The 14,937-nt window shown below is 42.0% G+C and overlaps 1 protein-coding gene across 6 annotated transcripts in view; it reads left to right on the top strand.

Moving 5' to 3' along the window:
• Positions 1-14,937, top strand: part of DCX (doublecortin) — a 114,919-nt gene that overhangs the window by 77,132 nt on the left and 22,850 nt on the right. For 5 of the 6 annotated variants that reach the window (XM_032837101.1, XM_032837104.1, XM_032837100.1 and 2 more), the window contains exons 4-5: positions 8,565-8,667; positions 10,671-10,808. In XM_032837101.1, coding sequence (XP_032692992.1) covers positions 8,565-8,667; positions 10,671-10,808 — 241 coding nt within the window. The remainder of the gene's footprint in view (positions 1-8,564; positions 8,668-10,670; positions 10,809-14,937) is intronic. The other variant, XM_032837105.1, reaches the window with a different exon arrangement.

Below are 14,937 nucleotides of genomic sequence, written 5' to 3'. Positions count from 1 at the left end.
TAAAAGATAAAAGTGTGTCAGACCATGATGCTTGGCCAAATGCAGATTTCTGTGAGTCTGAGCTTGGGCCACTAGCCTCAAAGCTACTGCCACCCCTGCAAAGTAAAAATTGTGCAGGGGCCACAGAAAGTCCTTTTAAGATCTCTGGTCACCAAGAAGGTAGTCAATGTGGGGGAAAGACCAAACAAATAAACCACTGGAACCAGGGAGTGTAGTGTGAAGGAATTGTTTCATTTTATGGATCAGTCTCATCAGCTTCCTGAGGAGCTTTTACTGAAATGGATTACGAGAGTGACTAATTTAGAGTCTGTGTCTTTGAGTGTGAATGCTGCAGAGTGGAACAGCCTTCCCTTGAGAGTTTGCAGCACAAAGCTTGTTCTAACACAGGTCTGGAGTTCAAATCTATGGTCTTCATGTCACGAGGGAAAGCACTACTGAGAAAAGGTGGCCCCATATTGTTAGTGTTTCTTGGCACCTGGCAGAAGCAAATTTACATCTTTTTTGGAGGAAAGCAACCCAAATATAGACCCCTTAATATTCCTCAAGACCTAGTTCAACCAAATAGGAGCTCACCATAAGAAAAAAAAATGTGTCTATCAAACATATAAGAAAACAAGCCACCACAAGGGAGAGTTACCTCAAACAACAGTTTTGGATTCCCAAGGACTTCAGATACTAGAATTAATCAGATAGAAGACATAAAACAACTCCAGATGGATTGTTTCAAGAAACAAATATGTAATCAAAATGGGATAAGAAAAAGAGATTATCAGCTATGACCAGGCAAATTTGGGGGAAAAATGAAATAGAATTCAGTGAGTGGGCCAAACAGCAAATTAAACACATCTGAAGAGAGAAAGAGTGAACTGGCAGATATGAAGATTTTTTTTTCCAGAATGGAATACTGAGAGCTAAGAAGGTGGAAAATATAAAGGTGAGGTTGAGGAATGAAAGAAAGAGTAGGAGGGCCTACCACATGCTGGATTTGGACATGACCCTGGGGGAAGATGTAATATGTAACAAGGAATGGTGAGCAAATAAACTGGTAAATATTTAGGTAAATCTGAACAGTATTAACTGTATAAAGTCACACAACAATGACTTATTTGTGGAGTGAAATAAAAGAAATAAAAGTAAAATAAAAGAGTCTAAGCAACAGCAGCACATAAATTGAGGGTTGCACAGCCTTATATACGTGATTCTTTAGATCTGATTGTCAAGAGGCAGCTAGCTCTGTGAACATCCTGGAAGATATTCCACTCTCCAGGTACAGGGAGCTTCCAGAGTGAAGGCCCAGAAGGAGGAAAGGTCTTGATGTGTTTGAGTGGCAGAAAGCAGGCAGTCTGACTAGAGCTGGCCAGCATGTGTGGTATAAGATATAGGTATAAAAGTATAGGTATAAATGTATAAAAGTAGAGCCAAGGTCAAAAGCTCAGAGTTTATTCTCTCTAAAATGGACAGGCTGAAGGATTTTAAACAGAGGAGTGATGTGACTGATTAAAATTATGAAGTACAGGGGTGCCTAGGTGGCTCAGTCTTTAAGTGTCTGCCTTCGGCTCAGGTCATGGTCCCAGCATCCTGGGATCAAACCCCCCATTGGGCACCCTCCTCAGCGGGGAAGCCTGCCTGCTTCTCCCTCTCCCACTCTCCCTGCTTGTGTTCCCTCTCTCGCTGTCTCTCTCTCTCTCTCTCTCTCTGTCAAATAAATAAATAAATAATCTTTTTTTAAAAAGATTTTTAATTTATTTATTTGACAGAGAGAGAGAGAGAGAGGAGCACAGGCAGACAGAATGGCAGACAGAGGCAGAAGGAAAAGCAGGCTCCCTGCTGAGCAAGGAGCTCGATGTGGGACTCCATCCCAGGATGCTGGGATCATGACCTGAGCCAAAGGCAGCCTCTTAACCAACTGAGCCACCCAGGTGTCCCAATAAATAATCTTTTAAAAAATAAGAACAAAATAAAATTGTGAAGTACTATCGTGGCCATGGTAGGGAGAGCCATATGAGTGTATGTGTATGGGGTTGTGGGGATGTGCTGCCAAGACACCAGTTATGAGACTATTGTACTAGATCTTGGACTAGGCCAGTGGCAACAGGGAGGGGGAAATGTAACCACTAGTAACAAATGACTTTCAAGTTTTTGGTTTGGGCAACTGGAGGAATTGTGGTACCATTTAGAGGAGGAGGAGAAATGAGTTTTGTCTTGGACAGATTTAAATTTGGGATGCCCATTCCTCTATCTTGGTTAAGTGGAGCTCTCAAGCAGGGAGTTGAATATGAGTCTTGAGTTCAATGATAAGAAGGGCCTAGTGATATTAATGTGTGAGTCATCAGTATATAGATAGTATGTAAAGCCTTAGGGGCTGGACATGATGACCTAGCAAATAAACGAAAATAAAGAAGAGAGTGGAAGAAAAAGAAGAAAGGGTATCTGAGAACTGGGTACTGGGGCTTTCAAAAATGGAGCAGTCTGGAAGAAAAAGAGAATCTAGCAAAGGAGGTTGAGGTAGGAGAAAACCCAGAAGGCTGTGGAATCACAGAAGCGGAGAGAGGCAAGTATTTGAGGATGAGGACTTGCTCAACTTATGCCCGGTATTGCTAGGAGGTTGAGTAAGATGAATCCAGAGATGTGACTGTGGGCTCTGACAACATGGAAATCATTGTTGACCTTGACAAGAGCAGCCTTGTAGAGTGAGGGAGATGGAAGCCTGGTTATACTGGGGAGAACTGTAAGTGTGGAAGATAACATAAGATACTATAAATATAGAGGTAATTTGAAAATGGTAAAAATATTTCACAAATGCAAGTGGCATTGTTATTTTGTCACCAGAGATTTTAGGGAAGTTCAAGACATTGAATAAACATATCTGTGCCAATGGAGGTCCTGCAGAACCAAGGAGCTGTTTACCAAGGCAAAAATGCTGTCATGAGAAACCACAAGTAAGACTTCAAGATAACTATAGGAAAACAACGTTGATAAGAAAACCTCGGTGGTCTCAGAAACATTGTCTCAGCTCACCAAGCCAACCCTATGCCAACCTCTGGAGCCCCACCAGGGCTGCAGGCTGGAAATGTTCCAGAATAAGAATGGTGGTAACTTTTAGAAAAAGCTGCATCTGTAATGTTTACTGAATCTTTCATTAACTCATTTTGCAAAGCTTGCCAGCCACTCTCTCCATGTACTGGGCACACTGTTGGCAAGACTGGAGAATCAGTGTGGTTTGTCTTCCTCGCCGCAAGATTCCCTCTTCTTCACCACTGAGGCCACACCTCTTCCCATAGGCACTCTCTGCCCTTCCCTTCACTCTGCATCTCACCAGTAGGCAACTGTATGCTTTGTTTGCAAGGCTGGTAGATGGGTCCAGGCACTTGTGCTTTGGAGAGTTAGAATCTCTGGGACCATAGCTGATGAGATGCAGGTCTTCTTTTCTAGGGCTATTGAGAAAAGATCAGTTCCTGCCTTGATGAAGTTACCTAGAATATCCTTTACTCCTATCTCCATTCACCTGTATTCTACATATCCCTCAAGACTCAGATTCTTTGGAATCTTCTCCTCTGTCACCTTCTTTCCTACTTCTCATGATTAGAATTGTTTTCTTTGTCTTCTGTGCTCCCCTTGCTCTTAATGTCTCTGTAATAGGGCTAACAACAGCCTACCTCATATTCCAGTTATTTGTGTGGTTCTGACTTGCTTATTATGCTGGTGACTCCAAAAGCAGGGTACTTTTATTGTCCATGTGTGTATCTCTCACAGAGCTCCTTTGCCATAGTAAGAGCTTCCTGAATGAATATTAGTGGACTTGAACTTCCAATGAAAATATTTGGCATGTTGAAAGTGAGTTGCATACATATATAAGACCTTACTTCCTGAGATAGCATTTCTTGCTGAATACTTAGATCATGAAATGGAGAATCTACTCTAGAAGACCTAACTTCCAGGGGCACCTGGATAGCTCAGTCAGTTAAGGCGTCCAACTCTTGGTATCAGCTCAGGTGGTAATCTCAGGGTCGTGATCTCTGGATCATGAGATTGAGTCCTGTGTTTGGTTCTGTGCTCAGTGGAGAGTCTGCTTAAGATTCTCTATCTCCCCCCTCTCCCTCTGTCCCATCCCCAACCTCAAAATAAATAAATACATCTTTAAGAACTAACTGCCAGCATCTGGACATGTGAAGAGTCTAATCAAGCTTAAATTGAGCTACAGAGTGAATTTGTCTTTCACAACTAATACGCCTGCCAGTCTTTCTTTTTTTTCTTTAAAGGAAGAACACTTGAATTAATGGTTCCATGTTAGTATGGGTTGATTTTATTGATTTTGTGCTGGCAGTTGATTAATTACAAAGACAGGCATCGTGCTTTTTTGTTCTTGTCCCTGACTTAAAAACTCAGGTGTGACTCATGCAAAAGCTGATGTCACAAAGACCCTTGATTTCTGAGGATGCTGTAAGTGGTATCATAATGATTATTAGATTTACCATTTCTTTTGCCACCTCATGACAGAAATGTTACCTCAAAAAACTCAGTTGCAAAATTTTGCATTTGCCACGTAAGTGAAGCTGGACTTTCTGTCACCTTACCTCCATGGAATTTTACAAAGCAGGTGTGAGTGTGAGTTTCATTTGGAAATTATTTCTTACACTCCATTCTTCTCCTTATCCTCCTTCTTTTTCTCGTCCTCCCCTCCTTCTCCTTGTCATCCTTCCCTGCCACATACTCTGTTGCCAGTTACAGCAGTGAATAGGAATCTTCTTATCTTGGGACCCCTGGGTGGCTCAGTCAGTTGAGCGCCTGCCTTCAGCTCAGATCATGATCCTAGGGCCCTGGGATTGAGTCCTTCATCTGGCTCCCTGCTCAGTGCGGAACCTGCTTCTTTCTCTGTCTGTCATTCTCTCTCTCTCTCTCTCTCTGACAAATAAATAAAATTTAAAAAAGAGAATCTTCTTGTCTGTAGAATCATATGGTCCATATAGATGTTTTCTCTTTTCTATCTAGTAAAATGTTCTAATGAGTATCCAGCACTGATTAGGACAAAGGGGAACTCTCCTGTTTTAGGCTCTGTGTAAGCCTTTGACATCAGGGCTTTAGGAAAAACACCCTCTCTCAGGCAATTGAATTGCTTTGTCCTGAATTGACTCAAGACAGCTTGAGCACTAGTCTCGACTCCACCATGAGCCATCTCTGTATCCTTGGGCCACTTTGACTCTTTGTGTTTTGGGTTCCTCATATTTAGGATGGAGAGCCTTCTATTTCCTCAACTTTGTAAAAAAGACAGGGAGAGCTGTTGTGTCTCAGTATCCAAGGCCTTTGGAAAAGCTGGGTATTCTCAGGCACACTGTGAACTTGTCTACATTTGGGAGCCAGTAAAATGTAGGGAGGGATCACACAAGAAACCTGATGCTGAACAGCTGGATTGCAAAATAAATGTTTTAGAAGCCAGCCACACCATTATGAGTTTGTCAGAAGCATAGGGGGCTTTGCTTTTCTTAGAATCTCCCCAAAGGAGGGGTTATCCAAAGGCTTTTCCCAAAGCCTGGGTGGGGGCAAAAAGGCTTGGGGTTGAAGGAGGGTGGGTCATGGTAACAGCAACCCCCAGAGCAATCTGTGAGGGCTTTTTGTCTTACAATAGGATATCATGGCGTGTCACTGCAATGACTGCTTTTTGAGCTTTTGGATTTTCTTCTTGGGAAGGAATTTCCACAAACACCTCCAAAATGAATGTTCTGGTGCCTTTTGGGGGCGGGGTTGACTTTTGAAGCATTTGCTCAATTCTTTTCATGGCTAGTTGTTGGTTGAAATTTTTCTAGTTCTTCTTGAGTCACTCTCATTATTTACATTTTCCTTTAAAATCATTCATTTCATCTAAATTTTCAAACTAATTAGCATATTTCTGCAAAGAAGAACTTTTGAATGTACAATCATTATTCCTTTCTTATTCCTAAATTTGTGTATTAGTGTTACCTTTCAAAACCTTTCAATGTTAGCTCCTGTTGTCTGCCAACAAAAAATTTCTTTTTTGTTCCAACTTTTTTGCCTTTGTATGTCCTTACAAAGTCTGCCTCTTATTTTCTTTACATTTGGTTGAGGCAAAAACAGCCCTTGCTAAATTCTCACTATGTGATTAGCACTCCACCAGGAACCATGGAGAGATACAGAAAAAGGGATAAACTTGATTGTTAGATTCAGGAAACTTGGGAAGAATGAGGGGAATACTCATGAGAATACAGGCAGGTCTTGAAACAAAGTGCTACCTCCTGGAGGCTACTACCAGAGGGATACTCAAGGATGAGGTTTCCCTAAACCCATAACTAAAACTTAAGTCAGATCCAGGGCCAACCTTGAGCACGGGGACTTTGCAGAGATCTTCAGGGTCAAGGAGGCACCAGGCGGTAAACAGTTTGGAGACACACAATGTATCAGAATTAGGGGCTTCAGATTTTCTTGAGCCAAGGTCCAAGATATCAGTTGGAGTCAGCAGCAGGGTGCAAAGCCATGTAACTTCTGTCATTGGATTTGCCACCAGGGCAATATGGAGGATGCTGATTGAACTAACAGTGCCAGCCAGTGACTGTGTCATTTGGATATGGTACTAAGAAGTTCCCACAGCACCTACAGATACTACTATCCTAGCATTCATGACACTACATTGAGATGCTACTTCCTAGCATTCATGGCACTCTGTTGAGTATCTCACTCCATCAGACTGTGAGCTCCATGAAGTCATGGACTGAGTCTTACACATCTGTGTCTCCCCAATGCCTGAACTATGCATGAGTACTTTGTATTACTGCATGGCCCAAAGCACAGTCTTTGGAGTTGGATGGATCTGCTTTTGTTCAGCTTCATTACTTTCCACCTGAGTTATCCATGTATTGTCTCTGGGCCTCAGTTTTCTCATCTGTGAGACAGTGATGACAATAATATCAACCTCTTGAATTTAGGGTGAGAGTAAAATGAGATGAAAGGTTTGGAAGTACTTAGCAGACTGCCTGTCACAGAATAAGCATTCAGTTAGTGGTAGCTCTTAATTGTCATTACGTGATCACAGGATAAATGGGTGAGGGACAAGTGGGTTGAAGAGGGATGCTGGCCTGTTTGATGAGGTCAGGACCCAGGGCTGGGAAGAGGCTTAATAGGAGCAACACTGGCAATCTTCCAAGTCTCCCTCCCTTATCTTGGCATCTCCTGGATGATTGGGAGGCTGAGATAATGGGGATAATCTAAGCATCTCTCACTGTGTAAATCTTGCAATCATCTTGGCTGGGTGGGCAAGGATAGGATAGACCCTGGGTGGGGGATGATGTTATTAATATAAACATTTTTTCAAATGTGAAATATTGCTCTCTGCCCCCAGAAAGCTGTTATTAGTTTGTGAGCACTGTGCCTTTGGAAAGCCATTGCTGGCAGCTTGAATGGGTAGCTTAGAACAATTAGGAGCTTTGAACACTTTCAAGTTAAGGATTGGGATAAGAATGTTTTGACTCTATGGTTTCTCCTGGGATTTCCCTGGTGTGCTGGACTAATTATCAAATGTAATTAGGAAGCTGAGAAGTGGAGAGACTGCAGGGAGGAACATACTTTCCCAGGGACCCTCATTTCTTTGTACAGAAAATGGGTTAGGGAGACTATCACTCTGTTGTGGAGAAGCAGCAATGCATAGGGCACTAGAGGGCAGGAAGGACCTGGGAACATGGCTTTACCAGCAGAGCCTCAAACCTATGGGGACTCATTGCTCTTGATTAATTTTTAAGTGATCAGGGCAGCTTACCCCCTTGTTCTTGAGGGAGTAATGGTATTCTGTGCCACATCCATGTTCTTGATCCATTTTTAGCAAAATTCTAATTTCCTGGGTCTAAATCAGTAAGGAAATGGTGCCCTTCTTTCAAAACTCATGGAGATGAAGAGAGGAACTTCCACATCTTGGTCAGCCACAGGGTCTGTCTATGTGGGTCAGAAGAACTTTCTCATCTGACTTGGCTTACCCCTTTGACCCCAGAGTTGGGCTAGGAGCTCTGTCTTTGAAGCTCTGAGAAAAGTAACATTTGCAGGGTCAGATACTTGTGAACTTTTATTCAAAAGCAGAGACATTCCCTTTGGACATGGTCTTGAAATTTTTGTTGTTGTTCTTCTTCTTCTTCAGTGGAGACACATGAGTGGGGAAGGACAGAGGGAGAGGGAGAGAGAATCTTAAGCAGGCCCAGTGCCCAACATGGAGCCTGACTTGGGGTTCAATCTTATGAACCTGAGATCATGACCTGAGCCGAAACCAAGAATCAGATGCTTAACTGACTGAGCCACCCAGGCACCCTAGTCTTGAAGTTATTCTTAATGCAGTGGAAACAAGACTACCACATATGAAACATGGAAAGACAATAGCATTCCTCTGTATCTTTATTCACTGGGGGTTATGATGGAGACCATGAGCCTAGTAGTTTGAAAAATGAAGATCCCTGGGGCTTAAGATGATGGCCCAGATGTGAAGATTCTCCCCCCTGCCCCGCCAAAATGATATTAAATTTATTGTCACAAGATTATCACATATAAATCCAATGTCTCTGCTCTCTCCACAGGTAACCTGTCTCCATGATTTCTTTGGTGATGATGATGTGTTTATTGCCTGTGGTCCTGAAAAGTTTCGCTATGCTCAGGATGACTTTTCTCTGGATGAAAATGGTAAGCACAACTACTGGACTTCGTTGCTCCATTGTTCACCCTCCTTCTATCCCTTAGTATTTCCATGGGTTCATATGGCCCGGAGAACATCCATGCACGGACCCTCAAGGGCAAATATTGTTATTCATTCTCCTGTATGTTGGGCTACATGAGTCACTAAGTGAAAGGTTGACTGAATGTCCCAGATTCCCAGCCTCCAAACTCAATAAAACTCACTCTCAGCCCCAATAGTGACCATATTTCTCAAACCACATATTGTGTCACATGGGCTGACAGGTGCAATCAAACTATGGGAAGGAACATTTGGAGTCAGAACTTGGATATTATACGTATAACTTTTTTCTAGTCAACATCCTCCAGTGACTTGGCTCATATCGATGGTTCCATTTTAGAAAGATTTTCCACTGTGTTCTTAGTGTCAAATCTTTCCCCTCTTCCTGCTTTCTGGCTTGCTGCCCCATTCCCCCTGCTTTGTGACTCAAGATTCCAGAGGTTGTTAATCTCAGGAAGGAGGTAAACATCTGCCCACCTCCCCTTGCTTGAGTCCAAGTTCCATGTGGAAGTTAATGGTGAATTAGCTCATACAGCAACAAGGTTAGGATATGATCCTGATGGGAAGACACATTCAAAACATCTTTCCCAATTATGAGGGGTAACATGTGAGAAAAACAAACTGAATTGTATTAATATGGACTTTACCAACAGCTCGAATGACAAGGACTCTGACAGAGGTGGCATTTCTGCTGTGTTCACTTTGAGAAGAGACAAATAGCCATAAAATAGCTAAGCAAATCCCAGGCTATCTCCCATTTCCTATACCTTTTATATCTCCAGCTCTGGACAGTGATCCCTGAAGTTCATCAACCAAAACAAGAAGTAAAACAAACAAAAATGAGCTTTCTACTTAACTTAGTTTCCCCCAAAAAACTCAGTTTGCCAGAAAGGATTCCCTAATCTTTGTGGGTAATTGATATTTCAATATATCTTCAAGTAGGAAGTGACAAGGAAGTGTCCAAAGAAAAGACTGCCCTCTTCCTAGCTGTGTGGTTCCATGTTGAGCATCATGGCACAAGGCTGGAAAAACTACACTGTAAAGAACACTAGATTGGGACTTGGGAGACTTGGTTGCTAGTCCTAGTTCTGCTGTTTCCTTGCTTCGTGGCCCTAAGCAAGAGGCTTACACTCTTTATAGTCTCATCAGCAAAGCAAGTATGATAATTCTCCTAATACATTAGTACGATCAGTGTCCCCAAATTGCCACAGTAGGGACTCTGAGTGACCTGCATAGGAAAGGTGCCCCAAGCATGGCAGACCGAAGTTGAGGCAAGTAGCAGAAACATTTGGCAAATGCCCCTACACACCCAAGAGCTTTCTATAAGCTCTGAGTGACAGAGTCACTGTTGGATCTTTGATTTATTAAACCAGCACAGGGATTTATGGTCATGCACGTTGAAAATCAAAAAGAGGTCTGCAAATGCATGGTGGTGGTGGTGTTAACGCCTAGTTATAAAGTGACATGACATCCCTAATATGCCTATTACAATACATGGCATGTAATGAACAGTAAATGGCAACTCCCTCTTCTTCCTTTAAATTACTCATGAATGTTTCATCTGTGTGGCTGTAGCCTCAGAGCTGTCAATCCCTTCTTCAAGGAAATTAATTCATTATGTCAACAGGTGCTATTCTAAGACGTGGCCTGGGTGCCCACAAATGATCGAGTTGACTATTTAATAACCCACTCAACCTGCTTTTCAACTTCTTCCCTTGTTTCCATAATCCAGGGATTTAAACACCTGGCTTGGCCCAGATGAATTCTGAAAGTTTCTCCCATGCCTCCTCGCTCAGGGCCATCATTCCTACCAACAATGAGGACCACCTCGTAGTCCTGAACCACTGGGTACTTTGGCCCATGCTGGTTACTCTAGTTTCTAGAAGTTGGTAATATGCCAAAGGCTCATTTCTCCCCTGGCTTTACTGCGCCGTCTGTTCTTTTCTACCAGAATGCCGAGTCATGAAGGGAAACCCATCGGCCACAGCAGGCCCAAAGGCATCTCCAACGCCTCAGAAGAGTTCAGCTAAGAGCCCCGGCCCTATGCGCCGGAGCAAGTCTCCAGCTGACTCAGGTAACGACCAAGACGGTGAGTGCTCTTCTCCTAACTGTGCACGCTGACTTCATTTACGGAGACCCACACCCTCTGCATGCAGGGGAATGAGTTCCTCATGAACACCACTGTGTCTCCATGACACCAGCTCTCTCAGTTCAGAGACTATCCAGCCAAACTTGTTTGGAGTCATGGAGACACAGCTATGACCCCCGATTCTACTCAGATGGGTTGAGACCAGAAATCTGGCCTTTTTGTCATGCTTGCTGTAATGCTTATTGTCATGTTTGTTTTCATAGTCATCATCTTCAACATCATCCCACAAAAGCAGAGTCAAGGAAATAATCAAGTCAAGCATAAACTTGAAATAGAAAACTAAAATCGAAAACAAAAATGTAAAAAAAAATTGCCACCCTGAAGTGTCAACAGAGTTGACACGCTTGAGCTTCAAATTTGACTTTTAACTTTGTAGAAGTCAAAACAGAAAGAGAAAAGAAATCATTTGCATCATTCTCACAATGAGAAAAAAAAATTACATAGGCCAGGTTCTGAAAGGAAACACAGAGATTTGTCACACAGGATTTTAATTAGTGGATAGTGAGTGATCAAAAAAAAATGTGGTCTAAGGATCACTGCCAATGCATGAACTATTTATCAGTCTGTGACAAGATTAGAAGCTTGTTCCAAATGCAAATTATGCCACTAAGCAAACATTTACTTCAGCTGACTCTTTTTTTTTAGCATGATTTTTTTTTTTTTTTTAAGAAAAGCAGCAGTGTGTTCTTTTAAGTTCGGGTGCAAAAGCTTGCACCCATGGTTTGAATGACACTGATCTGAAAGGTAAAAGGCCACAGAAGTTCAAGTTTAGAAACTTAGTAAAGTCAGGGGCAGACAGTGTGAATTCTTCATGGGAAGGCAATTGTACAGTCCAGAAGACACATCCCTCACCCCAAGGCTCGACTGACCATGAAAATTCTTCTAGCCTGGGAGTCTGGGAGCTTTGGGGCGAAGAGCACAAATGCCCTTTCTCTCTTCTTCGGTTTGAGGCAGCTTGAGCAGCCTGTTCGCTTTGAAATGCTCATGGCCTAGAAAAACAGCCTGTCCTGCTGGCCTCATGCTGCCAGGAACATGCACAGCACCAGCCATATTTTTTTTTCCCTCGGGCAGAAGGAACTAAACTGTGAAGAGGCAGCTTGAGATTTGCATACTTCCGTGTCTTTGCTCATCCCATTTCCCTGCTCCTGGAATGCCGTCCCTTGAGCCGACCACTCCTCTCTGCTTGAAAATATCTGTTCGTCATTCAACACATCAAATAGAAATAGTTCCCATTCTGTGCACTATCAGAGCATGTTCTTCATGTATCTGGTGTAATATTCACCACACTGTGTTGTAAAGTCTGTATTTACCTGTCTACTATCCCCTCCCCCAACTAAATACTGGGCCCCTCAAGGGCAAGATGTCATGTTCATTTTGTATCCTCAGTGCTAAGCACAGTGTCTGGGTCCTAGCCGACGCTCAAATAATGTTTGTGAATGAAGAGACGTGTAAGAGTGACTAGTTTACCCAGCATGCTGCTAGAGACTTAGTTAGCTTTTAGGGAATATTTGCTAAAGGAACAAAAGTGCATGAGTTTGGTGATATTTTGGTGAAGTGTACAAAACAACACATGAATCTAAGTAAATTTATATGGGTTACACTATGAAGACCAAGGTTTTAACATTTGGGCTAAAAATGAAATTATTTGTACAAATTCTAGGCAGGGCTTTGGAAAAAAAGAATAGACTTTAAACACTTGGTCAAGATTCATAAACTCTGGCAATAACTGCTTAACCAATCATTTTTTTCAGAAATATCACTGACCACTTCTGTGATTTCTAATCTATATTATTTATCTCTTGCTATGAAACAAATTACCCCCAAACTTAATGGCTTAAGACAACAAACATTTATGATTTTATCATTTCTGCGGGTTAGGAATTTTGGATTGCTTAACTCTGTGGTTCCCTCTGGCTCAGAATCTATCATATAGTTGAGGTCAAAGTGTCAGTGGGGGCCACAGTCATCTGAAGGTTCAATGGGGACTGTGGGATCTGCTTCCAAGATAGCCATGAGCAGGATCTTCTCCCAGAGAGTGATTCAGGAGAGTGAACAAGGAATATGTAGTGCCTTTCATGATCTAGTTTCCAAGGCCACATACTATCACTTTTGTTTTAGTCTATTCATTAAAAGCAGTCATTAAGTCTGGCCCATAGTCAAGGAAAGAAGAATCAGTCTTCACCTCTTGAGGGAAGGTGGACTTGTTTTTAGACTGCCAACAATTTGTGGACCTATTTTTCAACCACCCCATAACCTATTAGTTAAAAATGCTGAGACGGCAGCAGCTTGAAGTCAATAGATTCTCTGCAGACTGTATCCAGGTGGGTTACCCAGCACATGTGAACACAACCACCTGTAATTAAACACAGCTTAAACATATGTCAAGTTATTGATCATCAGCACTGCCTGCAGAATTTCCCTTCTAGAAATTATGCATCTCACTGACTCTAAGATACTAGAGACCAAGAAAGAATACATTAGGACTCAATGAATAATTGTTAAATTAAAAGGAATTATAATAGATTCCAACCCAAAGGCAGGCAAGATCTTCTTTTGCTCCTTCAGAACTCCCTTGCCGAAAAGAAGGAATGAGCAGAGATTCACACATACAAGATAAAAAGAGTAACCCAATTTGAGGCAGGGAAAGGAGACTTGACTTGGTAGATACCAGAACCACAAACAGCTCTTGCTCCCTATCAGCAAAAAATCCAAAGTGGTATTCTCATGAGAGAGAATGTAAATCTTTATTTCAGATAGTTCATGAACAGAAATGAAGCCAAACTCTAGTCTATCCAGCCTTAATGGCAATTTCCAAAATGTTTGAGCTCATCACAGATGATGTGTCTACATCTTCCGCATGATTTCAGGCCCAATGCATAAAAGGATCTGTATAACATGACCTTGTCCATTCCATGGCAGTTTAGAGCCACGTCCAGGCCATCCATTTAGTGAACATTCCACAGGGGCAAAGCTGATCTCAGGCAAAACAGTACTTCAGGTAAGGTTTGGATTTGACATACCCATTTTCCCCTTCCCACCTCCATGTCACTCAGGACCATTCCAAGCTGCAAAGTGGAGGGGAAGGGGATATGGAAGAGGAGAGAGAGGCCTCTGTGTAGGAAGGCCCAGTGACATCATTTCCCAGCTTTTTTACTTGGGACAAATTTCTTACCTTGTCTAAGACTTGGTTTCCCATTTGGTTAAGACAGAATTCACATGTCTAATAGGCAAAAATCATTTTCCAGTATTATCAGTTATTTCCAATTTATAGAGTTGTACAATAGCTTCCACGGAATCAGAATTGAATAGCTAGAAGGATGAGCTATAGACAATGCATAATTTTGCATCAGGAAGTGTAAGGTATTCCTGAGCTCTCAGCAAGGGATGTAGGCAGGTTAATGCACATTTAACCGAAGAATAATGGTGTGGAGTGGGGCTGAAATTCCCTGTTCTTTTCTAGGACATGGCAATGCCGCCCTGTTTCCATCCTGGGTTTGTCTGTCTTGGATCTGGGACTTGTGGGATGGATTCACATTTTTTTCATTCAACCTGAGTAACCCAAGGTTAAGGAAGATAGGCCATTTCCAGGGAATTTTAACTACCTTCCTTTGAAGGCAAACAACAGCCAAAAATGTTCCACTGCAGCAGGGACTCAAACCAAACGAAACATTGGCTCAGTTCAGGTTCAGCTAAAGGAATGTTTTGATGTTCTAGTTCATTAGAAAATATATAGGTTTGATTCTGGTTTGAACAAGTTTGCTAGATTTTCAAATATTTTTTAAGAAGAGCAGAGAAATGGAATTGGGAGAAAGCAAATATTTATTTAAAGCTATAAAATAAAACAAATCTTTCAGAAGAGAATACTAGTGAATGAATAAGAGCAATGAGTCAATTACACATCCATCCATATATGTGTGTGTACATTTGATCCAATTCATGGTTCAGTTAATATCTGGGTTCGGTTTGCCTTGAGGTTTAGTAAATTGATGTGATCTGGTCTGTAATTTGCATCATAATTTGATTCCTTGGTCCTTAAATTATCTTTTTTTTTCTGTTCTTCCCATGAATA

This window comes from Lontra canadensis, unplaced genomic scaffold (genome assembly GCF_010015895.1).
Source record: "Lontra canadensis isolate GAN:19392208 unplaced genomic scaffold, GSC_riverotter_1.0 scaffold96, whole genome shotgun sequence".
NCBI lineage: Eukaryota > Metazoa > Chordata > Mammalia > Carnivora > Mustelidae > Lontra > Lontra canadensis.
Note: the sequence above shows the minus strand (reverse complement) of the source record. Positions and strands in the feature narration are given on the sequence as shown.